Raw genomic sequence first — 27,950 nt, 5'->3', positions numbered from 1 at the left:
ATGTGCAAAAAAAAATATTTAATGGGTCAACTGAAATGAAGACGCAGCAACTGGATAGTCAGAATAAGCACACTGGTCTAAGGAATAAGTCTGTTTTCAATCCTGGACACATGATGAGTAACCATATGTGTACATGTGTGTGATCTTGTACTAAAAGATGCTGAAAAAATGGAGTTGGAAAAAACTTTAAATTTGAAGGGGTAGGATAGTGGCAGGTCCACCTATATGAATGAAATTTATAAGATACATATACATATAAAAAATTAACTAAGGATCCCACTGAGGATATTATGTCCAAACTATATAATTTGGTTGATCAAGCATTTGCAAATGGAGTTTTGAATAAAAATGAAAGGGATTATATTAAGATAAAATACCCAAGGATCCTGGTACTCTATTGTTTACCTAAGAACATAAGTCCTTAATAAACCCACTCGGGTTTGGAGTGGTAACCTCATTATTTCATCCAAGTGAGGATGGAAATATATCACACAGGACCAGAAGCAATTTGCTTTGGATGGGTTAGAATTTATATTAGGCCATAATTATTATTGGGTGAACAAGGAATTTGTTTTCCAGACACAAGGCACAACTATGGGAAGTAAAGTTGCTCCTAGCTATGCCAATCAGTTTATGGGCCCATGGGAAAGGATTTTCTATAAATCATTTAGTAGGACAGACTGTATGTTTGCCTGGGGCGGGCGGGGGGGGGGGGGGGGGGGGGGCGAAGATGGACCATGTTATCTATCTAATCCATTCCATTTTATTTATTTTTTCTAAAGTTCTAGATGGGAGTAGGGAGTTAAACTGTGCTATAATAATGTGTGGACTCTCCTCTATATATTGTCCACTAGAAGATAGTAGAGAGCAATAGTTACATGAAAAGTACATGAAAAGCACGTTAGCCCACTTACCAAAGTGTAGGTAAGATACATTTTTATTTGTTTATTTGGAATAAGCATCCATAGAGAGACCATGCAACCACCTGGAAGCCAGACTGCCTTTACAGAGAAATGTTGCAGGGAGAGACAAAGGAGTAGGGATGTAGCGAACCTCAAAAAAAAGCTTTCGAAAACTTTGCGAACCCCATAGACTTCAATGGGAAGGCGAACTTTAAAACCTAGAGAAGCCATTTCTGGCCAGAAAACTGATTTTAAAGTTGTTTAAAGGGTGCCACGACCTGGACAGTGGCATGCAGGAGGGGGATCAAGGGCAAAAATTTCTCGGAAAAATACGTTGTTGACACAGCGTTGCGTAAAAACGCAAGCTATTCCTATGTATACGCAAAGGCAGCTGGCAGACCAAGCGGAAATACGCTGCGTTTTTTGCTATTTCGCACTATTAGCACCATGGAAACGGGATTTGCTTACGTCACCAGTACTAGACTGAAAAACGCCATGTGTGGCTTGTGCGGCGTTTTTAGGTCGAGAAAAAACGCAGCGGAAAAACGCCATGTGTGGCACCCTAAGGCGAACCCAAATTGCAAACATGCGCGAAAAGTTCACGAACTTGTAAACTTGCGAAAACCCGATGTTCGTGCGAATTAGCTCGCCGGCGAACAGTTCACTACATCTCTACAAAGGAGGAGAACAGCCTGCATTGCAACTAGGTGCCTGAAGTTTATGGATCTCTTGTGAGTAGTCACAAGCAGGGGTATAAAACCTGCATGTGTTTAATGCACCATAATTGGTTTCCTTTTTTTAAAGAATTACATTGAGACCATAAGTGGGAATTTCCATATCCAAATCTATATTTGGTATACAAGTGTGTGAACTCTGAACTGTATTTTTGTAAGGACTTTTACTCACTATTGATAAACAGATACAGACTGGCTGAGTACACTCACTCACTCACCTCACCAAATATTCTGTCTGTTTTTAGTTGCACTTATTTGAGACTGTGAGTGGATATACTTACAGTATATTACATAAAGTGTCACTATTTTTATTTATCTTGCCTTTATCCTACAATTTCATGTAAATGCATTTAACCGTACAATCTGCATCCAAATGTTTGTCAGTAGAAGACTAAAATCTGAACATGTATGGACACCTTTAGTCTTGTTCGCCTAAAAGACAGTGAGGTTAATTAGCAAAAGCAGCCGTGGTCCTGAAAAGCGAGTAGTGGAGCAGTGACTGACACTACCAGTTAGGAAACTCCAGAGGTTTAGGATAGGTCCTGAGACATTGAGAGCAACTAGAGTGGGTAGGTTGTTGTATGCAAAGTGTTTTGCATGCAGCAGAGTTGGGATCCTGTTCTAGACGTTATGAGGTCCCTTGCTGTGTAATTTTGGACTCCATTTTAATAAAGTGTAAGTTATGCTGCGTGGGTGGTGTGCTGTGTAAGTAAAAAGGAGAGAAGGAGAAGTTTGACTCTGTGGAGCTGTGTGACAGCTGTGGGCAATGGCTGAACCTGGTATTTTAGACTGTGAAAAAATACTGCAATAAAGGTTTCTTTGGTTTATATCAAAAACATGTGGAGCTCTTTCTGAAAATAGTAATAGCATTAAAACTTTTTACTTCCAACTTTGAAATATTGCATCAGCAGTAGTGGCATACTGCCAACAATGTAGTACCTACATTTCCCATGTTAAGGTTTACGCTATGGGGAAAAATGCATTACCAAGAAATATGTCTTTCCTTAAGTGCAACTAAACCCCTAGATTGCTGGCGGGAAAAGGGGTGAATGGGAGTTCAAGCAAAGTGTAAATCATGCATGTTTACTATGTACATTAATTCAATTCTCATGGCAAGAATTTGTTCTTTTGGGAACAATGCATAACACTGCCTAAACCCTTTGATAGATATGGCCCTTGTAAGTGAAATAGGAAATAAAACAACAACAACAAAACACTCATTTATAACTGGCTTCTGTGCTGCACAAATTAAAAGAAACAAGGACAATTTCCACATTAAATTGCTAATTTTATTTTTAGTTTGCGTGCACCAAGTTAAGTGGACTTTAAACAGTATTGATGTCTTTTATAGGAACAATTTTACAGAATAACTTTGGCTAAATCAATTAACAGGTTTTTTGCTTGAAGACATGGAATAAATCACATTCTGGTTAGACACAGATGTGAACTACAGTGTATCGGAGCACTAATGTCTAATTGCTTGATCAAGTTAACTTAATGCCTACAAGGCTTTCAGTGTAGGAGCAATTGATTTGCCCTTAATCATAGAAGTATTAATTTTGTTCTTGTGAAGTTATTTCACACTGATATTAAAAGGATTTTAGGAAAACAAATAAACAAAATACAAGTGAATTATAGTGAACTTTCTCTACTTTATAAGCTTATATCTTAGGAACTTATACATTTTCATTTCCAGTCTTCCCATATGGTTCTATTTAACTGCTTATATTTAGTTTTCCTCTTATGCTACATCATTTAACATGAATTATCATTCTGTAAAAAAGAATTAAAACTGATTTACGGAGGGCACAAAGTTTAATCTGTGGTAAAAAAAAACTACTGCTTTCCTCCTAAATGGATTGTGATTGGGTTGCTACCTTTTCTGTTTGGGAAGGTTGGGCAGGGGGCAGGAGACTACAGGTGACAGCAGGAGTGGGCATGGTTATGTCATTAGGGGCGGTGCTCTGATGTGCTGATCTCAGCAAAAGAGGGCTAACAACACTGGTCCAAATAGAAAATGTTCTGTTTACCACTGATCTTTGTAATCAATATTTTAGCCAGTTTTCCATCCAAGTACAAATGTTATATTCCAGACCAATATTCCTTAATTTAATCAACCACCTGTTGTACTTTATCAAATACTTTAGCAAAATCAACAGGCTTATAGTCTTCAGGCTGAGAACAGGATCCTTTTTGGCAATTCCCAATCCCAGTGTATTTCAATTGGCATAACCCCCTATGTGCTGTCACCCTTAGGGAAATGCTTCCTGCAGGCAGCTAACGATTCATGTGTTTTAGTGTCAGAGACTCTCACTGACTCCAATCACCCTAAAACAAATAGAAGGCAATCTTGGAAGTTTTGCTCATTTCCCCACTTGCTAAAATACAGGAGGGTTTCTCCACAAGCATGTGCTATTACCCCCAAGCAGAACAGGGTCAGTAGCATAGAAACAGGGAGTTCCTATCAGTTCAGGCAACTAAATCATTCAGGAAAGGTGTCAGGGACAGCTGTTATCTTGTTACCTATCCATTGCACTTTCAACTGGCTCCTGGGGGAAAAGGGAGACATGTGAATCCAACTTGCAATACAGCATCACCTCTACTCTGTGTACCTAATAAAAGTTTTAGCTGTTCCACCTAACTTAAATGCCTTAAATGCATGTTTTCTTATCAACCTCAACACTAACGCTTCAATCAAACCATCAAGGTTTTGCTTTACAACATTTTCTATTGGAAACTCTTTCTCAGTTAATATATTGCAAAGTTGCCTCTTTACTGTCAAAGTTTGCATGTCTAAAATGTAGTTTCTTAGTTACTCCATTACATAGTCATTTCTGCAACATAATGTCTAAGGAGGCCAAGTTATGATCCAGGCTAAACACAAGCCTTTTTCAGCAGTATTTGGATTTGGCCAAGTCAACCAAATCTCAAGCTGATATAAAAACTTAATTTAACCAGAGAATATTGTGTATTTAAAATATTGCATCCCCATACAGTACTTATATAAAATATTATAAAATCCTTATTTTATTTACTTGCCAAATTAATAGAAAATGTTATTTATGATCCAGCCGCGCAGCAACCTTACAACATTGTATTTGCTGGAGTAAGATTTGAATTCATTATTAGTCTGGCTGTCAGACTATTTATTTTCTAAAAAAAAAATAGATTATTAAAAGATGGAGTTAGTGTTCCAATTAATGTTTAGACTATGATTAAGTGCTCTTGGAGCACAATAGAGATATTATTCAGATAAAGTTTTTTTCTTATTTTTAACATATTTTTTTGGTGGCCTTCATTGTTTTTTAAGTGTCTATTACCCATTTTTTGGTTGATGTATATGGGTTTTCCACACCCCTAGGGTCTGGGCCTGGTGCATCACGCTTCACATTTGGTGAATTATTAGTTACATCCCTTATAAGAACTGTTGTTTGTCCTTCCAAATAATGTATACCATGGTGAGATGTACATACACCACCAAACACATCTTGTTCTATCAGTCTGGACCATTTAATTCAGGTAGTGGGACTATTCTGGGCTGGGCTGAATTTAAAGGAAGACTGGTTGAATCTGATGTCAATCCCTCTCTGGCATTTTTTCTGGTTGGCCCTTTTTCCTGATGTTTAAATATCAATTCTAAATAACAGTGTCAGCAGATATAAAGACACAGCCCTGTAGTTAGTTGCAGTGATGAAACTACCGTACTGCAGACCCTGAGAACAGGGGGCCTGGACGGTAGGGCTTCCTCTATAGTATTCTCCATATTCATGTACATTATCTCCTTTAAGTTCCCTGTTTGTTTCAAACAAGCAGGAAGCTGAGCAGGAGGTTAGGGAGGACTGTAAAAAGTTTTTGCATCCCTGGGGGAATGGTTGCATGCATATTGGTGTGCTAATCTGAGATAGAGTTGTGTTTGCACTGATTAACCTGACTTTTATATGCAGCTTATTTATATGCTGCTGTTGCCTTTTGCTGAACACATACACTCTGACCACATACACTGATTATTTTCTTTGTGAGATACATCTGTGCAATTCTGCACGAATGCAGTTCTGGGCAATTTTCCAGTATACTTCCTATCATATCATTAATGCTATCTCTAGACATGATTTTCCACTGTTTTGGAACCTGTGGATAAAAGTACAAGGGCGAAGAGGGAAGCAGTGCCTCCATTATTCCCCCATGTGTCCTACATCTTTGGAGTCTAGTTAACAGATACATGCTGTAGGGGTGACCTCAGGTTAATACGATAACTTTCTCCTTGAGGTGTTAGTAGGAGACAATGCTGATCCTGTATGGGATCTACCTGACTTGCCCACCTCCCAGGTTAATGTGGGACTAGTTTGTACAGAGTAAATGAGGTACTGCAAGACAATGTAGGGCATATGCGGCCATACGCCTGCAAGTGCAGTGAGCAAAGTGCACTTTTAAGCACAATTTTTTTCCCACATTTCTTTCCCAGAATTACAGCGTTAGTGGTTGCAAAGAGGCAAGTCTCTTGACGTAATTGCACTGCGCCTATTGCAATTGCATCTGATTCGTTTAAATAAATACAACTGCTTGTGTTCTTTGTCACAAATTAGGCACAGTTGAGCCAAATAAGGCAACATTTCCGATGTTTGGCATGGCGTGTGTGCCCTATTCTTTTGCCGCAACTCAACTGCAGTGATTGACACAGGGTGCTGAGGGAACCCTGAAAGTACCGCCTGGTCTGGAGTTGGCAGTAGCTCCAGGGTTCCCTGTTTCAATAGGTGCTAAATTCGGAATAGAAGACAGGAAGGACTGGCTGAGTGCAAAGAGCAAATTTTGATGCAAGTCCCTGTTGCAGGGACACCAATGGCACTTGAAGATGTATGTAAGCCCTCTTGTGTTACAAAGTATCTTTTGGCCCTGAGTACACAAAAAAGTGAAACAATATTGTGATTCCTTTCCAATTTCACAATTAACAGTTCCAATGACACATTTTAAGTTTCCTTTAGAACCCTTTTCCATAATTTAGGTACTTTTTGAGAGAATTGCTTTTGATTCCAATTTACTTGAGATCACCAGTGTATCATTGTTGTTCTTAATTATGCCACTTGATATCCAGAAGCAATTCCCTATAGACGTGCAACATCAAAAAGTTGTGAAAATGATTTATCCTTAATGTTTAAATGTATGGGTATCCCAAAGGAAATTCATACTGACCAGGGCATGCCATGCATTTCAAAGGTCACAAAAGTATCTCAGTGTACCACCCTCAAACAGAAAGACAGACCCTGAGCTGAAGGTAAACTTGAATCCCTATAGGGTGAGACTTGCAGGCAGGCAGTCTCAGATGAAGTTAAAAAGATGCTAGAGAATGTGTGACTTTTTAACTTAACTTAATATGTTACTATGAATTGTATAATTACATTGGTTGTATTTGAAAGGTGGTAGCCTCCTTCTATTTCAGTATATTGCCTTTTGGTTTACACTGGGCACCAGCTTTTTCAGAGGCTGATGGACTGCATTCTTAAGACCCATCATAACTACGCATGGCAGGTTCACAAAGCGTAAATATTAGGACAACAAAAGTCTCTTAAAGAAAAATGGCTTTTGTTCAGCCAGCAGCAGTAGATGGAAAAACAAAAGCAGTATTCTTCCATATAGAAGTCAACAAAAATAGATTTCAGCAGCAGTACAATACACAAAACACTCTAGGTCATATAGTTTAAGAGGTGCACTCACCCGTTATCAATATATAGGTGAAACTGCCAGTCTAAGTAGGTGGCCTCTTGTTCTCTGTTCATTTCTGTCTGAAATAAGATCTACCCCTATTTATTGATTATGCCTTGTAGTGTACTAGTAAACAGCTATCCTGTTGCAAACCTGCTAGTATTTCCTGGAATTGTTCCATTAACTTTAGTACTTTTGTCTTCTCTGAACTTGTACCCAAAACTGCACTACATACAAAAGGTGGGATATTATCAGTGTCCTATGCAAAAGTACTGTTATTCTTTCATACTATGAGTCCAGGCAACTATTACAGTAAGTTTTCAACAGCTTATTCAGATACATAGATACACAGTCTTTGCATGACACATATTATCATACTCAGGGGAACTTAATCTATCATTTTTTGGGTAGCAGTGAGAAAAGGTGGACAACCCCTTTAAAAGCACAAACAGATTTTATTTTGAAATTTCACATGGGGCTAGCCATATTCTTTATTTCCCAGGGTGCCACAGCCATGTGACCTGTGCTCTGAGAAACTTTAGTCACACTTTACTGCTGAGCTGCAAGTTTAAGTGATATCACCCCCCTCCCAGCAGCCGATCAGCAGAACCATAGGAAGGTAGAAAGATAGCAGCTCCCTGTAGATATCAGAATAGCACTCAATAGTAAGAAATCCAAGTCCAGCCTGCGACTCCTCCATTTACATAGGAGTAGGGGAAACAATAGGTTACCTAAAAGCAGTTCTAATGTGCAGAGCTGGCTCTTTCTGAAAGCTCAGACTCAGGCATAATGCACTGAGATAGCACCTACACACCAATATAACAACAAAAAAAATTACATTTGTTTGTTCAAGAATAAAATTTTAACTGGTAGAGTGAATTATTTGCTCTACACATGACCTCCTTTTCTCCTTCTCACTCATCACCTCCTCTCACTCTCGCATCCAGTACTCTGGAACGCTCTTTCCCATCCCAATAGGCACTGCCAGACTCTCCAAGCCTTTAAACAGTCTCTTAAAATTCACCTTTTCACTCAAGCCTATAACCTAAACCCTCAGAAATTTGATTATCCACTGAGCACCCCTAATCTTCCCTCAAACATTCACTAACCACTGGTTTTCACCTCTCACTCTGCACTTACTGTGACTTTACACACCTACATGTGCCGCTTAGGTGAAGATGCTGGGGAAGGAAGCTCTGAGCTGGCATGTATGGAGCAGGCTGACTCTCAGAGCACCCTGGGAGCCGGCACCTCTAATACAGGTGGGGGGAATAGTGCTAGGAAGGGAAGGCAGGCTATAGTTGTAGGGGATTCAATTATTAGAAAGGTGGATAGGGTAATTTGTCGCAAAGACCCTACATGCCGAACTGTGTGTTGCTTGCCTGGTGCTATGGTTCGGCATGTGGTGGAACGTGTGGACAGATTGTTGGGAGGGGCTGGGGAAGACCCGGGCGGTCTTGGTACACATAGGTACCAATGACAAAGTTAGAGGAGGGGGGGAAGTCCTCAAGAATGATTTTAAAAAGCTAGGTGCGAAGTTAAGGGCGAGGACTTCCAAGGTAATTTTCTCAGAGATATTACCTGTGCCACGAGCAACATTAAGAAGGCAGCAGGAGCTTAGGGAGCTTAATGCGTGGCTGAGAGATTGGTGCAGGGAGGATGGCTTTGGGTTTCTCCAGAACTGGGCTGATTTCTCAATCGGCTACAAGCTCTTTGCCAGGGATGGGCTGCACCTCAATGATGATGGGGCAGCTGCTTTGGGGGAAAAGATGGCTAGCGGGTTGGAGGAGATTTTAAACTAGGAGTGGGGGGGAGGGTGCAGCGGGAAATTCTGTGGTAGACAGGATAGATGAGGTAGTGGGCATAGTAAGGGAAAATGGGGGAGGAGACTTGCTTCGGGATACTGATAATGGCAGGGAGGCCCATAAGTTGTTTACACGTCATTCTCACGCCGGAACCAGTATTAAATGTATGTTTACCAATGCAAGGAGTCTGACTGGTAAAATGGGAGAGCTGGAGGTACTGGCGTTGGAGCGGAAATATGATGTGATTGGTGTTGCTGAAACTTGGTTGAATGAGTCTCATGACTGGGCTGTTAATATTGGGGGGTATACATTGTTTCGGAAGGGACAGGGGCAATAGAAAAGGAGGAGGAGTGTGTCTGTTCGTAAAGCAGGAATTAAAAGCAAATATTAAAGAGGAAGTGATGGGGGTAACAGAGGGAGCTGAATCCTTATGGGTTGAGCTTCTCACAGATAGTAAAGAATCTACCAAACTAATTGTAGGGGTATGGTATAGACCCCCTAATGTAAGCGAAGAGGAGGAGGCCCAGCTCCTGTTGCAAATAGAAAAGGCTGCTAGTTTGGGGCAAGTGATAATAATGGGGGATTTTAATTACCCTGATATTGACTGGGGCAATAGTACTGCCAGGACAGTAAATGGGAACAAGTTTATAAACTTGCTGCATGACAACTTTATGGCACAGGTTGTTGAGGAGCCAACCAGGAACCATGCTATACTAGATCTAGTGATCTCTAATGACCCAGAACGTATAGCAAATGTGCAAGTGGTTGAACCCCTGGGTAATAGTGACCATAATGTTATTTCATTTGATGTTTGGTGCAGGAAACAAATTTACACGGGGGCAACAAAGACACTGAATTTTAGGAAGGCAAATTTTAGCTCCTTAAGGGCAGCGCTTCAGGGCATAGATTGGGGCATTATGTTTTCTGATAAAAACACAGAGCAGAAATGGTTGTCATTTAAAATGATATTAAATCATTACTGTTCTCAATTCATTCCATTAATAAGAAAAAGTAGAAGTGTTAAGAATCACCCTAAGAGCTGCACTGTTGCCTCAGCTCCAAATACACAGTGGTTGGCACAGGATATGGTGCTTAAAGGGTTACACACGATAAATGTAAACAAGGCACCTGGGCCAGATGGAATACACCCTCGGGTACTGAGAGAGCTAGGGGCAGAATTGCAGTGGCCCTTGTTTCTGATATTCTCAGACTCGCTTTCATCAGGTATGGTACCTAGGGATTGGAAGAAGGCGAATGTCATTCCCATATTTAAAAAGGGAGTAAGATCTCAGCCTGGCAATTATAGGCCTGTAAGTTTGACATCCGTGGTGGGCAAGTTATTTGAAGGCTTGTTAAGGGTTCACATACAAAATTATGTACTGGAGAATGCCATTATGAGCAGTAATCAGCATGGCTTTATGAAGGACAGGTCATGTCAGACCAATTTAATTGCTTTTTATGATGAGGTAAGTAAGAAGCTGGACAGTGGGGATGCAGTAGATATAATCTATTTGGATTTATGTAATGTATCAGTGTTTGCAGATGACGCGGCTAAGTGGCAGATGAGATTTAATGTGGATAAATGTAAGGTCATGCACCTGGGATGTAAAAAAATGCAAGCCCCGTATACCCTTAATGGGACTGCACTAGGCAAATCCATAATGGAGAAGGACCTTGGAGTCCTTGTAGATAATAAACTTGGCTGTAGCAAGCAATGCCAGGCAGCAGCTGCAAGGGCAAACAAGGTTTTGAGCTGTATTAAAAGGGGTATAGATTCACAGGAGGAGGGGGTTATTCTTCCCCTTTACAGAGCGCTGGTAAGGCCCCATCTAGAATATGCTGTTCAGTTTTGGTCTCCAGTGCTCAAACGGGACATTATTGAGTTAGAGAGGGTCCAGAGAAGGGCAACTAAGCTGGTAAAGGGTATGGAAAGTCTCAGTTATGAAGAAAGACTGGCCAAGTTGGGTCTGTTTACACTGGAGAAGAGGCGCTTAAGAGGTGACATGATAACTATGTATAAATATATAAGGGGATCATATAATAACCTTTCTAATGCTTTATTTACCAGTAGGTTCTTCCAACGGACACGAGGGCACCCACTCCGTTTAGAAGAAGGGAGGTTCCATTTAAATATTCGGAAAGGATTTTTTACTGTGAGAGCTGTGAAGTTGTGGAATTCCCTCCCCGAATCGTGCTGGCTGATACATTATATAACTTTAAGAAGGGGCTGGATGGATTTTTAGCAAGTGAGGGAATACAGGGTTATGGGAGATAGCTCTTAGTACTAGTTGATCCAGGGACTGGTCCGATTGCCATCTTGGAGTCAGGAAGGAATTTTTTCCCCTCTGCGGCAAATTAGAAAATTAGAAAGGCTTCAGGTGGGGTTTTTTGCCTTCCTCTGGATCAACTAGTAGTTAGGCAGGTTATATATAGGCATTATGGTTGAACTTGATGGACGTATGTCTTTTTTCAACCCTACTTACTATGTTACTATGTTACTATGTTACATGAACTCTAATGCCATGCTAGTTACCCTGACTTATGTCTCAGCCCTCCCTTTTAGAATGTAAGCTCTTGTGAGCAGGATACGATATGTCATTAAGTGTTTTTGTTTAAGTGCAATGTGAGCATGTTTTAAGATTCACATGGAAGGGAAATCTGTTTAAATAATAAACGTATGTGAACAGACTCTTGGGAATTATGCTGTAAGATTTTATTGCATGATGTTTGAAAGTGCAATGGGAGCAGATTGTAGGATGGTAAAGGTGAAATAATTTTTTTTTTTTAAAAAGTATGTAGTCTTATCAATCAACAAGACACATTTTTGATATTGATTGATTTTTCACATTGACTTTTACTTTTTACAGTATAATAATGAATTGGCCACTTGGCTAATTTATTATATGCACTTGTGATTTATTGAGCATTAGTAATGAGTAAATTTTTTTCACAGCCATGGATTTGCATCAAAATGCCGCATTTCAGCATTGGTGAATTGCTTTGCGAAAAAAAGGCACACGCATCAAAAAAAGTTGCGCGATACCCGCATTTTGCTAGTGATGATAGTGTCTCCGATCCTCATCCAAATGTAACTGCAAACCATTTTTGTGAATTGTTTATATGTACATGTTAACTGTTCTGTCTTTTGTACCCCTCTATTCTGTAAAGCACTGCGTAAATTGATGGCGCTTTATAAATAATAATATTCAAACAGTGTAATATAGAAATAAAAAGTATACCATAAAAATCATGACAGTATCCCTTTAAGACTAAGTCCTGATACAGAATGAAATAATACTAGATTTCATATATTTTTCAATAATGACATACTGTACATGTTTCTATTCACCCTATACCTCCTAAAGATGGTATAGCCTTTGGTTTTACTGCCCAGTTGTGACTCATTCAGCCATTTTACATCAATTGCAGTTACAACATATTGCTCATCCATAATTAATTATTTCCCTTTAACACAATTTATTGCTCAGAGGGAGTGAGCTAAAATACTTTAAATTGCCCCCCCCCCATCCTCCATTACGTGAATAGGAATAACCTATTCTTTCCCTGCCTCATGACAGGAACAAACAGTATCATTTGAAAATGTGCTGTCCTGCATTCTTGAATCATATTCCTAGATAGGACAAGTCATGATCAAAGTTACAAGTCTGGGAATTTGTATTGATGGTCACACTCACAGTTATAAACTGCTGGGACTGCACCCATGCACATAATGAACAGAAAAAAAACTAAGCTGCAACTTGACCTTCCATATTTGTGATGGGTAAAAATGAAAAAGTAATAGGTGGGGGTGCTGCTCTTATATATCTTAGTTTATTGAATATCTGGATGTTGGATCATCTGACATGTCCCTATTTCCTCTATTGATAAACAAAGGCATGATGGAAAGCAGAGTTTTTGCGTTGGGTGCTGTATTAAAACCATGGGCTTACCAGAATCTGAAAATTCACAGAAATCATTAACAAGTTGTGCAAGAATCTTCTTTACTGTAAAGAATTTAGAGTCTCATGAGATGCAGAAAGCTACACAGTGGAAAATCCTAAAATATCAGTCCTTATGGATCTACCATGTAATGTCCGGAAGTCCAGATATAGAAAACTACTACATTACAGATAAAGGAATCCAGCACTAGGGAGTGTGGGAGACATTTTTTCTGAAAGAATTAAGAAATACGATATGTCATTAAGTGTTTTTGTTTAAGTGCAATGTGAGCATGTTTTAAGATTCACATGGAAGGGAAATCTGTTTAAATAATAAACGTATGTGAACAGACTCTTGGGAATTATGCTGTAAGATTTTATTGCATGATGTTTGAAAGTGCAATGGGAGCAGATTGTAGGATGGTAAAGGTGAAATAATTTTTTTTTTTTAAAAGTATGTAGTGTTATCAATCAACAAGACACATTTTTGATATTGATTGATTTTTCACATTGACTTTTACTTTTTACAGTATAATAATGAATTGGCCACTTGGCTAATTTATTATATGCACTTGTGATTTATTGAGCATTAGTAATGAGTAAATTTTTTTTGCAGCCATGGATTTGCATCAAAATGCCGCATTTCAGCATTGGCGAATTGCTTTGCGAAAAAAAGGCACACGCATCAAAAAAAGTTGCGCGATACCCGCATTTTGCTAGTGATGATAGATTTGCAAAAAGTTTCAGTTAAATTAGAGAAGGAAGGTGGGAAGATGTTAGTTTTAGATATCAGCAGCAATTCTGCATAGTAGAAAGCATGGACCAAAAACAAACATATTTATAAATGGCTGCTGTTAAACACTATATTTTGCATGCAGTGACAGACATTTACAACTGACTGTGAAAGTTCAAATTTCTTCTAAGAGCACCAATACAAGGTATGTATAGTTTTATGGCAAAATCTTCTAGCACTGCTGCAGTCGGCATACTTTTGATTGCAAAATGAAAATGCCACTAACGGTATTGCGTATTTTTCGGAAAATACGAATTCTGATGGGTAAATATTGAATGTCTTTAGACATGCCTTTACATCCTTGTAAAATTTTGGAAAATCATCCATTTTCAGTATCTTATCTCATGTTCTTTAAAACATGCATAGGATTATGCATATAGTTACATAGTTACATAGGGTTGAAAATAGACCAGAGCCCATCAAGTTCAACCCATCCAAGTAAACTCAGCACACACAACCTATACTTACACATCTATACACTCACATACATAAACTATATATACAACCACTAATACTAACTGTAGATATTAGTATCACAATAGCCTTGGATATTCTGATTGATCAAGAACTCATCTAGGCCCCTCTTAAAGGCATTAACAGAATCTGCCATTACCACATCTCTAGGAAGGGCATTCCAAAACCTCACTGCCCTCACCGTGAAAAACCACCTACGCTGCTTCAAATGGAAGCTCCGTTCCTCTAATCAAAAGGGGTGACCTCTGGTGCGTTGATTGTTTTTATGGGAAAAAAGAACATCCCCCAACTGCCTATAATCCCCTCTAATGTACTTGTACAGAGTAATCATGTCCCCTCGCAAGCGCCTCTTTTCCAGAGAAAACAACCCCAACCTCGACAGTCTAACCTCATAGTTTAAATCTTCCATCCCCTTTACCAGTTTAGTTGCACGTTTCTGCACTCTCTCCAGCTCATTAATATCCTTCTTAAGGATTGGAGCCCAAAACTGCACTGCATACTCAAGGTGAGGCCTTACCAGGGACCTATAAAGGGGCAAAATTATGTTCTCATCCCTTGAGTCAATGCCTTTTTTTATACAAGACAGCACTTTATTTGCTTTAGTAGCCACAGAATGACACTGCCTGGAATTAGACAACTTGTTATCTACAAAAACCCCTAGATCCTTCTCCATTAAGGATTACCCCCAACACACTACCATTCAGTAGATAGTTTGCGTTTATATTATTTCTACCAAAATGCATAACTTTGCACTTATCAACATTGAACCTGATTTTCCAGTTTGCTGCCCAGTTTTCCAATTTTGTCAAATCACTCTGTAAAGCGACAGCATCCTGCATGGAACAATGCACAATTTAGTGTCATCAGCAAAAACAGAAACAGTACTGTCTATGCCCACCTCCAGGACATTAATAAACAAGTTAAAAAGCAAAGGACCAAGGACTTTATATTATTATATTTACCCATCAGGATGCGTATTTTCCGAAAAATACGCAATACTGTTAGTGGCATTTTCATTTTACTGACTTTCACGTTTGATAAAGGCCAGAAAAAGGTCTGTTGTGGCTATTGAAGCTAGAAGCTGTGGTAACACTGAAATTACCACCATGTCCAGGTTGGTGGTAATTCCAGGGATCCTTGTTTTCTTGTACACTTGAATAGCATGCTAGGTTAGTGCATTGCCACTCAGTGGAAGTGCATTAAAGTGTAAAGAGCATATTTGAGTGGAGTGTCAGATTGGACCATCATGACTCTGGTAAAAACACAGTGGACCCCAGCTCTTGTAGGACCTGCCAACCCAGTTTCACCCCCAGGGCCACCATCGGGGGGGGCGGGAGATATACAGTCCCTGCCTTAGTAGGTTTTTGAGTACATGATTACCCAGGCCCCAATGCTGTCAGTGAGCTGCAGACTTCAGCAGAGAGGGCGGAAGCTTGGGTGCCTGCATGTTTTTTCCTCTAGGAGGAAAGGTTAAGTCCTAGTAAAGCTGCATGTGGATTGGGTGGGCTGGAGGGGAAGTTCAAACTTTACCCATCCAATCCCAAAGCACCTCTACTGGGGCTTAGACTTCAATGTGAAAAAGAGCAGTAAAAGCTGTGTGGGGGGAAGGATATGTAGACACAGGAGTCTTCCTTCCCAAGTCTGCCGCTCACTAACAGCAGGGGGTTGGGCAACAATTCTAGGCTGTCCTTGGCCCCAGGCGTCCCAATCTGACACTGTTTCAGTGCAAACATGTGGGTACCTTATATAAATTTGCATCTAATTTAAGCCCCGCTTCATATATTTTTTGAATGTACACATTCAAGCTTGTGCAAAATGGATAATTATAACTTTTCACTCCAAACTTCCAAACTACTAAGCTTTACTAAAGTTAGCGATTTTTCTGAAATTTCTGATAATTGCCAACCATCTTGTAACTAACAACATCTAATCTCCCATATCATTAGATACTAAAATAAAACATTCTAAATGGTCTTCTGAACAGTTATGTTCAGTTTGATGTTCCTAAATGCATAGGATTACCAAACTATGCAACAAAGTGTAGGGACCTATTGGGTTAACAATCCCTATAGTTTAAAATCCCACTTCCTTATTTCACTGTTACTGGGCAGATGCCCATGTATGTATTTTGCTATTAGCATGTTCTGTATCATTGGCCCATAAGGCTTATGACCATTTCCTGCACACTGTAATATAGTGTTTAGTAGGGGGTGGATCTTCCTCTTTGGCCTGCATCTTTTGAACCAGGTGGATGTTCCACTGAGCCTGGGGTCACAAAGGCCCCAGAATTGTTCTGCCCTAGAGGGACCAGGATCTCAAGTGATGTCGGGAAGCAGGGGCCCATGAACTAGGATTAGTAAGTCCACAATATATTTTTGTTATAGCACTTTCTAGGAAAGTGAGATCAATTTTGGATAGCAAGAGCAGCTTTCAAGCTCCAACCAGGAGAACAGTGGGATTAGTCTCCTTTACAGGCTCTGCTGCCTTAGTGAGGGGACTTCAGTAGCAATTGGGAATTCAGGCATAATCTTCTCCCTGATTCAAGATGGCTGTAGGGATATGGACCACTTAAGGTGGAAACCCTAAGGATATAAATCTACTTAACCCAGCTTGTTCTCCACATCGGTGCACTATTTGGATTCTGCTGAATCTTGTGCCTTTATTTGCCTGCCATTTAATTTGCATTTGAAAGTATTGATAAACCTGCATTGGTTTTACTCATTAACACCATTATTACATCTGGCAGTGTTAGGTATAGTTCAACAGCACCCTCCATAATAATCCTTCCACATAACAAAAGCCCTATCCATTGAAAGAGAGTCCAATGTACCCCATGCTCTAATATCACTAGCTGGACTTTTCCAACATGGGTGCCCGTGTTTTCCACACAAACCTCCACACTTTTCAATATGCACAATATAGGAAAATAAACAAGATACAGTTCATGACACTAAAACAGACTGGTCCTCTGGCGGTCTGAAAACCCGCAAAACTACCCATGCCTTACCCTCTCTTAGGGAGACTTAATCCAGAAAAATTACAAATATTTTAGTTGCAGACAGGAAGATTTTTTTCCCTGCTATCCCAATACTGCACAAGCTTAACCCCCACTTCCTGGTTCACTTCCTTCCTCAACTAGGAGGGAATTCACAAAAAAGGAACTTGAGGAAGAATTATTAAAAACAGCAGTCATAAGAGTTTTGTACACTTCGGTGTTAAACTGTGATCGCGATAGGACCTTAGATTGCCAGCCCCTTTGGGGCAGGCACTGATATGAATGATGAATAAATGTGTCGGTGCTATATAAATAACAGAAAATAAACAAATAGAAAAAATTGTAGTTCCAGGAAGCCACTATAATCAAAATTACAAATTACACCAGCAAAATCTGTAGTACAACTTTCCCAAATTTGAAGTTGCAAGTTTTTTTAAGTGAGTAACTGAATTTTGTCCACGTTAATAATGTAAGATCAGAAAGAAGGAGTTACATTGGCGACGTTGAATAACTTAGACCGACTGAGTGGAGTAAAAATAAAATGGTATTCTGATGATTGTGAATTTGTTGTATAATGATTGTCTGGCATTATCATAATTTTCTCCAATTTAACATCGTCATTTTTTATTTTTAATGGTTGAATTATTTCTCTTTTTGTTTAGCAGCACTTTCATTTTATCAACTATCAGGTTGCTAGGGTTCAATTTATCCTAGCAACCAGGCAGGGGATTGAATGATAACCTGGAATATGAATAGGAGAGTGCCTGAATAAAAATATAAGCTAACCAGAACAATACAGTTATAGCCTCACACCCTTTTAGACACCACTAACATGCACACGGGTTGTATTTGAGCTTATTTTACTATATTTGATGTTCATCTGTCTTTTAAATTATTTTAAGTCACATTGTATTCTCTCGGGGGAAATTAGAAAAACAGACTGAAATTAAAGTAAAGGTGGTCAATAAAAGTAAACTGAAATTGAGTTAAATTGAGTAAATTAAATTGAAGTAAAAGTACCCATACTCAGCAGCATAAGTGGTTTTTCATGGTGAGGGCAGTGAGGTTGGGGAATGCCCTTTCTAGTGATGTTGTAATGGCAGATTCTGTTAATGTCTTTAAGAGGGGCTTGGATAATTTCTTAAACAAGCATAGTATCCAAGGCTATTGTGATACTAAAATCTACAGTTAGTATTGATGTTGGTGTATAACGTTTATGTATGTGAGTGTATAGATAGGTCAGTATAGGTTTTTGTGTGCTGTATTTACTTGGAAGGGTTGAACTTTTTTAAACCCTATGTAACTATGTATCTCTGTAGAGCTAATGACTAGATCAGCCCAATTTGACCAACACATGGGTTGCCAAACTGTGCCAAGATCCACTCATTTGGCAAGTGGATCTGGCTACATATGGCCACCTTAAAGAATAAGGGGCCCATTTACTTACTCACGAACGGGCCGAATGCGTCCGATTGCGTTTTTTTCGTAATGATCGGTATTTTGCGATTTTTTCGGAAAATTATCGCAACTTTTTCGTTACCAATACGATTTTTGCGGAAAAACGCGAGTTTTTCGTAGCCATTCCGAAAGTTGCGATTTTTTCGTAGCGTTAAAACTTGCGCAAAAAGTTGCAATTTTTTCGTAGTGTTAAAACTTGCGCAAAACATCGCGCCTTTTAAGTTTTAACGCTACGAAAAAAGCGCAACTTTTCGCGCAAGTTTTAACGCTACGAAAAAATCGCAACTTTCGGAATGGCTACGAAAAACTCGCGTTTTTTCGCGCAAATCGTATTGGTAACGAAAAAGTCGCGATAATTTCCGAAAAGTCGCAAAAAAACTTGCGCAAAAAGTTGCAATTTTTTCGTAGTGTTAAAACTTGCGCAAAACATTGCGCCTTTTAAGTTTTAACGCTACGAAAAAAGCGCAACTTTTCGCGCAAGTTTTAACGCTACGAAAAAATCGCAACTTTCGGAATGGCTACGAAAAACTCGCGTTTTTTCGCGCAAATCGTATTGGTAACGAAAAAGTCGCGATAATTTCCGAAAAGTCGTAAAGGCTCCAAAAAAATCGCAAAAAATACGAAAAAGTCGCAAAATGTTCGTTTTCCAATCAGAATTTTTCCAATTCGGTCGGAATTCGTGTCTTAGTAAATCAGCCCCTAAGTAAATTTATTTATTTATTTTTTAATCTCCAAAATGATAATGTACAGCCACAAGAATAACATACCTTTTTCCCTGCATTCAGATTTATTTTTTTTCTCTATTGCAAGCAGTTGAGCAGAAGTTATTTTAACTTACTTGTGTGTGCCCCTGTTTGCTTTCTGAGCACTCCTTCTCTCTCCCACTATCATGGCCTCAAAGAGGTGCCTACTGTGCATGCCTGATTGATTTTATTTGGAGCAGAGATAGTGAACATGGTTAGTAGGCACCTCTTTGAGGTCTTCATAGGTGGAGAGATAAGGAGTGGCCAGAAGGCAAAAGGGGCAGAGCTCAGGGTTGGGCCAAGCACTCCTGCAACCGGCCACCTCACCCCTGCAACTGGCAGAGCTTCACACTAGACAAGGAATATAGTAAAAGAGATGCAGTTCAGCTGCTTGTAATAGAGAAACACAATAAATCTTTATTCAGTGAGAAAGGCATGTTATTCTGGGGTCTGTTTAGTGACATTTTGGAGAATTTGGAGATTTTAAAATAATAGTCTTACTTTACCTTTCAAAAATATTGGGCAGGATTCAATTCAGTGAGAAAAAGTTTATCATGTGAAAACCCACAGACAATATTCAGTTTGAGGTGCAATTCAATTCAGAGAAATGTATATCACTGTAAAATTCTATTGAAGTCTATAGGAAAAAAAATTATTTGTTCTTCAAATTGAATCTCGTCCATAGATTTTTAAGTGATAAACCATAACCAATTATTTTTTTGTAAGTTTGGAACTTCCACAAAGTAGGAAATTTTATTTTACAGTGGGGGCACATTATTTCCTATATATACTAAATCCATAAATGACCTGTAAAGAATATAATTATACAAAGTGCTTTTCATCACTTTAGATGAATGTTTAGTGATGTTGCTGGTAATGTGACAAAAACAAATCTTTCTAACCTTGCTATAACCCCTTAACCCTTTCCTATTTCTAACTGTAAGTCCTTATACTGTGGTCCATTTCTACACCAAGACTATTGAGTCTTGAGCACTTTTCTATGTCTCCTTAGCAATATATCTGTCTATTTAGCAGTCTGGATCTCCAATAGTCTTCTCTGTCTTACTAGATGTCTTCCTGTCCCCACTTCATCACTTAAAATTTGTAGAACCACCTTTTTAGCAATAACAGGATATAGGGGGGGGGGGTAATTATTTACAAACATTCTTCCAAACATATTTGATCCAGGTTGCTCAGCTTGTGCATCATTTTTTTTTAGAAATTGTCACAGACAATCTGACTGAGATTGAAATCAGGGTTTTGAAGGGGCCATTGGACAAGAAGATTAACTTTTGATAAATCTATATTTTTTTCGGCAAACTCTTACCTATGTTTTGCACCATCAATTTCTATCATAACTAAATCCCTGCTGATTAAAAGGAAGCAGTTAAAAATCCCTGCTGATTAAAAGCATCACCACTTCCTACTTTACTGTGGGTACTAGTCAGCATGCATTACACTTCGCTATATGGGAGGGTTGCATAAATGAAGTTATTACACATACTATGTCTGGAGTTTGCTGGAAACACGAGCATGACCAAGCTTTATGGGAAATGTTTTTTGGTCAGATTAAGCCAAGACTCCTGTTAATTACATCATGCTTCTTATTTTAACTTATATTCAAAATCTATTATTGACTACATAGGTATATATAGCACTCTATTGGGTATATATATATTTATATATAAAAGGTATATACTTAGCTATGTATATATTTATATTGTACCACTAATATTCGTAAGTGTAAAAACAAACAGAGGTATAGTTATAGTAAATTAGCCAAAACAACTAAATCTAAATCTATGCTTAAATGCTTAGGTCTCTTCCCTGAAGATCTTACAATCTGTTAGGAAGTGGAGACAGAAACAAAAAAGGGGTGGGAAACAAATGCATAAGTTGTTTAAACATAAAAAGAAAGAAAATTCCTTATTTGTTTACAGAATATCAAAACATAAAAATGTCTTATTTTATTTATTTTTGTCTGTTTGGAAAATATTTCTGTGCTCACAAGAATCTTCTGTGTTTATTTTGTAGAATATAAACAAAACATATTCTTTACCCTCATGCATAAATTATCCTGTCTCAAATGCTAATCCCATTACCCTATAGCAACTTCTTTAAAATACGTGGTTATTAAACAGAACTGAAATTACTAAACTAAAAAATGTAAAATCTTGTTTTTGTTTGCATTAAAGTTGTAAAACCAAATAATAGTAAAGTATAAAAACATAAGCAATAAAATTTGAGTTCCATTCATTTTAACAGGATCACTTCAAAAAACTTACTCAAAAGTTATAAAGCAGCTATAGCTATACATTTACAACTGTGTGAAACTCACATATAAAGAACTGATATATATATATATATTTATATATAGCACATGTACTCACCTCCACCATTTTTATAGCAGAGAAAGGGAAACCTCCAGACATTGGCAAGATCAACTGAAAATCCAACTACTGATAGGAGAAAGTCTATCTTTTTGCCCCATTGCTCTCTTTCTTGCTGTCCTTCGCCTGGGACCTCATACTGTGGTGATAAATCTGGGACTATTACTGTGCTGCTGGTATATTGGACTCCATTCTGTTCTTTAACCAGAATCAGTTCTACATCTTTTTTCTCTGGGGCTACTGCGGACAGTTTGTGGTCAGACTGGCCATGCTTAAACATCTTGATTTTCAACATGACAAAGCTGTTAAATAAAACAAACTGCTGTAAATTGTTGAATATTGAACAAACTGTATTATTTAAAAGTAACGGCTGTTAAAATGTTTTTGTTCCTGAAGAAGCTGAGTATGTGGAAAATCACCAGAGACTCCAAGAGGTCAAAACTACATTCTCTCTTCTATAAATCCTATTCAGAGTCACATTAGGTCCCTGAACAAATATTTGCAGTTGAAAACCTCAGTTTCTTATGTTTCCAATTACTGTGAAAATAAAAACATGAGTATCAAGTGCTGATATATGACAAAACATGTTTTAAACAAAATGGAAGTACTGCACTTTTTACCATGCTGTTTTATCAGATACTGTATATTTATAAGACACCCACAAACTTACCATCTAAAAGAAAGCAGGTGGTGCGCTGCATGTAAATTCCAAATTCAATATGCTTTCAGGTGAGGTTTTCTCTGGTATCTACAGCTTCGGTGATACTGACCCAGTGTTGTTAAAGACTTTGTGGCTCCTCTCTTGCAAGGAAAATGCTTACACTTTGAAGAATGGAGCTTTTTAAATCAAGCTCCACTTACTCCACGTGATGAGTTTTAACCTTAATCCAAATGATGACCGGCCAGCTCCACCTACTGGACACTGGGCGCATCATACACACATAAACTGCATTGGGAAGAACCCAGGCTGTTTAAAAATAAAGATAATGGTTTCCTAAGCCCTCCTTAGAGGATGTCAGGAAGCAAATTAAGGGAGTTAGTTTGTATCTTCTGAGCGTCAGAAGAAACTATAGACAATCTGGTGAATTTAAAGTAGAGCACCCTAAGGGCAGAATAGTTATTTGATTTAAGAGGAATGAAATAGATTACCTGTGTTGTGTTAACTATAATAAAAGCTGACAGGAGGAGTGGAACAGGACACAATAGGCATAATACTGCAAAGGCAGACTTATAGATATCAAGAACATACAAATTGATTTTGTCCTAACATATAAAATACACACATTTTTATAGAGAAATCTCAGGTTAACATATATCTGTGCTAAGGTGCTAATAATGCTGGGTAATGGCAGGTAATCAAAGCAGCTGTTTATACAATACTACATACAATATCACAGTCCATTTGTAGCATTTTTATTATTGGGCATTTCTCTTCATCTGTGCATCCCTCTGCCTCCTGTGTTTTTTTATATACTGTTATATATATATATATATATATATATATATATATATGACAGCCTGTTCTTGATATGTGCTAGAAAATTTCAGTTAACCAAAGTGCTGTTTTATATATTATAGTCCATTATTGATTTGATTAATATTTATCATTTCTGCTCATATGTGTAGTCATCTGACTCCTGGGATATTCTATATATATTCTATATACCATACTGTTATTTAATGCAGCCCATTTCTAATATGCTTACCACTGGTAACTACTGGTAACCCCCTCCCCCCTCCCCAGCCATTACTTGTAAAACCCACCTTTGGCTACAATTATAGATACAAGTGCTTTTGTGTTTCTACCATCTTTTCTTTTTCATGTTGCATGGGCACTATTACTAGGCATAGGGATTGTTGGTGAGAAGTAAATCTTGTCGTAGATTTGGCTTTTTTTGGTGTTCTGGATGGTGAACCGTTGTAGCCTCAGGTATCTTGCAGACTGAAACAGATATTCCTGTATAGCCCTTTATTTGTCTCCATTCATTTTGCATCCTTACAGCGTTATTGCCATACTTTACCATGGAATGGTACTTTCACAATAATTAGCAGCATTAGCTTTCTGCTACACAGAGGGGAAGATTTCTGAAAGTGTGAAATTAGAGCTCACCACAAAAAATGTACCCACTTGCCATTCATTCCTATGGGATTTTTAGAACTGTATTTATCAGTAGGTGAAAGTTAGAGTTTACCATTTGATATGTTTGTTTCTAAAAATCCCATAGGAATGAATAGAAAGTGGGTGAGTTTTTCTGTCCAAATCTCACATTTTGATAAATCTGCCCCAGGGAGGTCTATTTATAACATTCTCATTTTCATGCTTTTAGAGGTTTTAAAAACCACAAATAAACAAATTTTCTCTAAAACTATGAATGCCAAGTGATTTATTAAAACTGCCTTTTAAAAAAGCAATAATGTCACACAAATGAAAGTGTAAAAGAATTGTCGCCCACATCAAAAGAATCATCGCTTGTCAAACGTATTGTCGCACGTCATAAGGATTGTCTTGCGCCAAAAAGAATTGTCTCTCTCATCAAAAGAATTGTCTCTTGCGTCAAAAAAGAATTGTCTCTCTCATCAAAAGAATTGTCTCTCGCATCAAAAAGAATTGTCTCTCACATCAAAAAGAATTGTCTCTCACGTCAAAAAGAATTGTCTATCATCAAAAGAATTGTCGCACGGCAAACATATTGTTGAGCGTATTGTTGCGCGCAACAGTTTTTATAATGCGCAACATTTTCCCTGTTTCACAAATTTTACAGCAAAATGGGACAAATTCGCTCATTACTACTTGACAGCTTTAAGAAGGCATATTTTTACTTTCGGATTTGTTGCAGTTTTGACACACAATAAATTACTTTGTCAGCTAACAATGCGTACAGGTACATACACGGATGTTCAGTTTGCACTCACCCAGTATCTCTCTCATTGTGAAATGGACCAGCTAAGTCTAAGTAGACTTTAAATGGGTAGGTCACCTCTAAATTAGCTTTAAGTATGTTATAGAATGGCTGATTCCAAGCAACTTTTCAATTGTTCTTCATAATTTATTTGTTATAGTTTTTAATTATTTGCCTTCTTCTTCTGCCTCTTTCTAGCTTTTTAATAGTGTCAGTGACTCTCAACTTTTCTTCGCCCTATAGTGGAGCAGGTTGCTTGTGCTTTTCTAAGTGATCCTGCCCCACCGTCTTTTTGTGGTGGAGCTCCGAACACCCCAATTTTTCCATTGACTTTGACAAAGAAGATTTTTAAACTGCTGCCACTCTCACAGCGCTTTGAAGCTACACTCCCCAAACTTGATTAACATAATCATTGGCTCACCCCCAATTAAACAGCAACATTTGTTGCATGGTCCAATGTGTGAGGAGTCAGCAATCAAATTTCACCCACTGACTGAGAAATTTAAACTGCCAGTGTTGGAACTTTGAAGCCACATTCACCAAACTAGAATCACATTGTCAAGGGGTCAACTCAAATGAAAAGGTGTTATTTGTTGGACATGGCCAATGGGAAAATTTACCCCTCTCTGAGGGTACAGTCACCAAACTTGAATTACATAGTCATGGAGTCAACCTGAATGCAAATCTGATATTTGTTAGTTGCCCAAAAGTGGGCAGAGCTATGAAAAGCCAATCAGATTTCACCTCTTAACTTTTAATGGGGGAATTTGACCTGTTGCCATTCTCACAGTATTAACACCAGGGTCCCTAAACTCTTCACAGTTGGCCACTGGTTGACTGCAGATCAGGGTAAGTAAAAGTGGAAGGAGCCACCAACAGCCAATCACATTTCACCCATTAACTTTCAAAGGGAGAATTTAACTTGCTGCCATTCTCACAGTATTAATACCAGGGTCCCCAAACTCTTCACGGTTTGTTACTGGGAGACTGCAGGTCAAGGTTAGTAAAAGTAGTCGGAGTGAGGAAATTTTAATTGCTGCCATTCTCACACATTTAACATTGGATCTCCAAACTTTGCACAGTTTGTCACTGGGTGACTATATTTCAAATTTGACTGCGATCAATGTTAGTTAAAGTGGGCACAGCCAACAACAGCCAATCAGATTTCACTTATAGACTTTTATTGGTTTAAATGTAAACTACTGCAGAGTTAGTCACTGGGTAACTGCAGTTCAAGTTTAGAAGAAGTTGGCGGAGCTATCATCAGCCGATCAGATTTTACCTATTGGGGCCGATTCACTAAAGTGCAATAAAACGTGCGCTATTTATAGCGTGCGGTAAAAATTTTATCGCGTCTTTATTTTCGCGACTTTTCACACGATTAACTATAAGCATACTTGCGCTATTTTACGCGTGGTATTTCATGCGATATTTTTGTCGCGGTAAATAGCGTGCGTGGTATTTTTTGCATGCACGCTATTTATCGCATGCGCTAATTGTCGCGACATTACGCACGCGACAATCGGCAGCATAAAATTGGCGACATTTTGCCCTGGGAGAGCACAGAGTGCTAGAGAGGTGCTGTATAAATGTTTATTTGCAAAACCCCCACCCAAAAACCAATAAAAATGTAAGTAAGTAAAAAAAAGAAGTGCTAGAGTTATCACACTCGGCAGAAAATATGCTACGTACTAATTAACACAAGTTGTTGCCCGCGACTATTATTTTTTGAAGCCTTTGTCAATTTTTGGACTTGCGGGGAATTTTCGAGTGGCAAATTTTTTTATGCGTTTTGCCATTGGCGGATTGTTTTGCGAAACGCATGAAAAAATTTGCTGCTAAATAGTCGCGCAAATGAACGCATGCCATGTTAGCCATACACGCCAATACTTTCGTAAAATTACTGTATTAAAATGACCATTTCCCTGCAAACTGGCGGCTGCGTCACTCTAGGGGAAACACATACTTGAATAAATAGCACTGCAAAGTCCATATTTTATTGGCAAAAGCTCATTTACTGTACTTTTCTATAATTATTATACCTAGTAATGTATTTTGTGCGATACATCCGCTATAGTACTGTATATTTTGGCGACTAAATATTTACCACTATTGTACTGTATATTTTGGCGACTAAATTTTTACAACTATTGTACTGTATAATAGTAGCGAAATTCCATACATGCCAAGACTTTAGTAAAATTGAGTAAAAAGACACATACTTGAATAAATAACACTGTAAGTCCATATTTTATTGGCAAAAACTTATTTACTGTACTTTTCTATAATTTTTTGCCTGCCTGTAGTAGGTGTTAATTTTCGCATAGCCGAATGCGATATTTAGCGCGCCTAAGTTATAGTGAATCATGCGATCGTATTCTTTTCAACGCGGAAATTAACGCATGTGTTAAAACTAGCGCGAAAAATACCACATGCGAAAATGGCGACTTAACGCATGCGATAATACTATGGTGAATCGCGCGCTATTTATTTAACGCAAAAAAGCGTGCTATAATTTTTATCGCACTTTAGTGAGTCGGGCCCATTGACTTTTAATGAAGAGATTCAGCCTGCTGCCATTCTCACAGTATTAACACCAGGGTCCCCAAACTCTTCATAGTTGGTCACTAGGGGACTGCAGTATTAGCTTTAAAAAAGTGGGTGGAGCCACCAACACCCAGACAGATTTCACATATTGAATTTTAAAATGTAAAAATTTTAAATCTTGTCATTCTCATACTATTTAAGTCGGGGTCCCCAAACTTTGCAGAGTTAGTCACTGGGTAACAATAATTCCAGGTTTCATAAAGTGGGTGGGGCCACCAATAGCCAATCAGATTAATCTCATTGATTTTAATGGTGAAATTTAAACTGTTGCCATTCTCCCCATTTTCCCCAAACTTTTCACAGTTGGTCACTGAATGACTAAGGGTTAAATGTCAGAAGAAAGTGGGAGCCACTAACAGCCCATTAAATATAATTAAATTGCTGCCTTTCTCATAGCATTAATGCCAGGGTCCCCACACTTTGAAGAGTTAGTCATTGGTGGACTGCAGTTCAGCAACAGCCAATCAGATTTCATTTAGTTAAAAGTTACATGCATTTGTATAAAACAAATTAT

At 38.4% G+C, this 27,950-nt stretch overlaps 1 protein-coding gene across 1 annotated transcript in view; it reads right to left on the bottom strand.

The window, feature by feature from the left end:
* The window catches only part of slc6a2 (solute carrier family 6 member 2), a 127,401-nt gene extending 104,662 nt beyond the window's left edge, over positions 1-22,739 (bottom strand). The window contains exons 1-2 of the mRNA XM_018093473.2: positions 22,600-22,739; positions 21,930-22,231 (exon numbers count right to left, since the gene is read on the bottom strand). Of these exons, the coding sequence (XP_017948962.2) occupies positions 21,930-22,224 (295 nt within the window). The 5' untranslated portion in view covers positions 22,225-22,231; positions 22,600-22,739. The remainder of the gene's footprint in view (positions 1-21,929; positions 22,232-22,599) is intronic.
* Between the last annotated feature and the right edge of the window lie 5,211 nt (positions 22,740-27,950).

This window comes from Xenopus tropicalis, chromosome 4, assembly GCF_000004195.4.
Source record: "Xenopus tropicalis strain Nigerian chromosome 4, UCB_Xtro_10.0, whole genome shotgun sequence".
In the NCBI taxonomy this organism is placed as follows: Eukaryota; Metazoa; Chordata; class Amphibia; order Anura; family Pipidae; genus Xenopus; species Xenopus tropicalis.
This window is presented reverse-complemented; position numbering and strand designations above follow the sequence as displayed.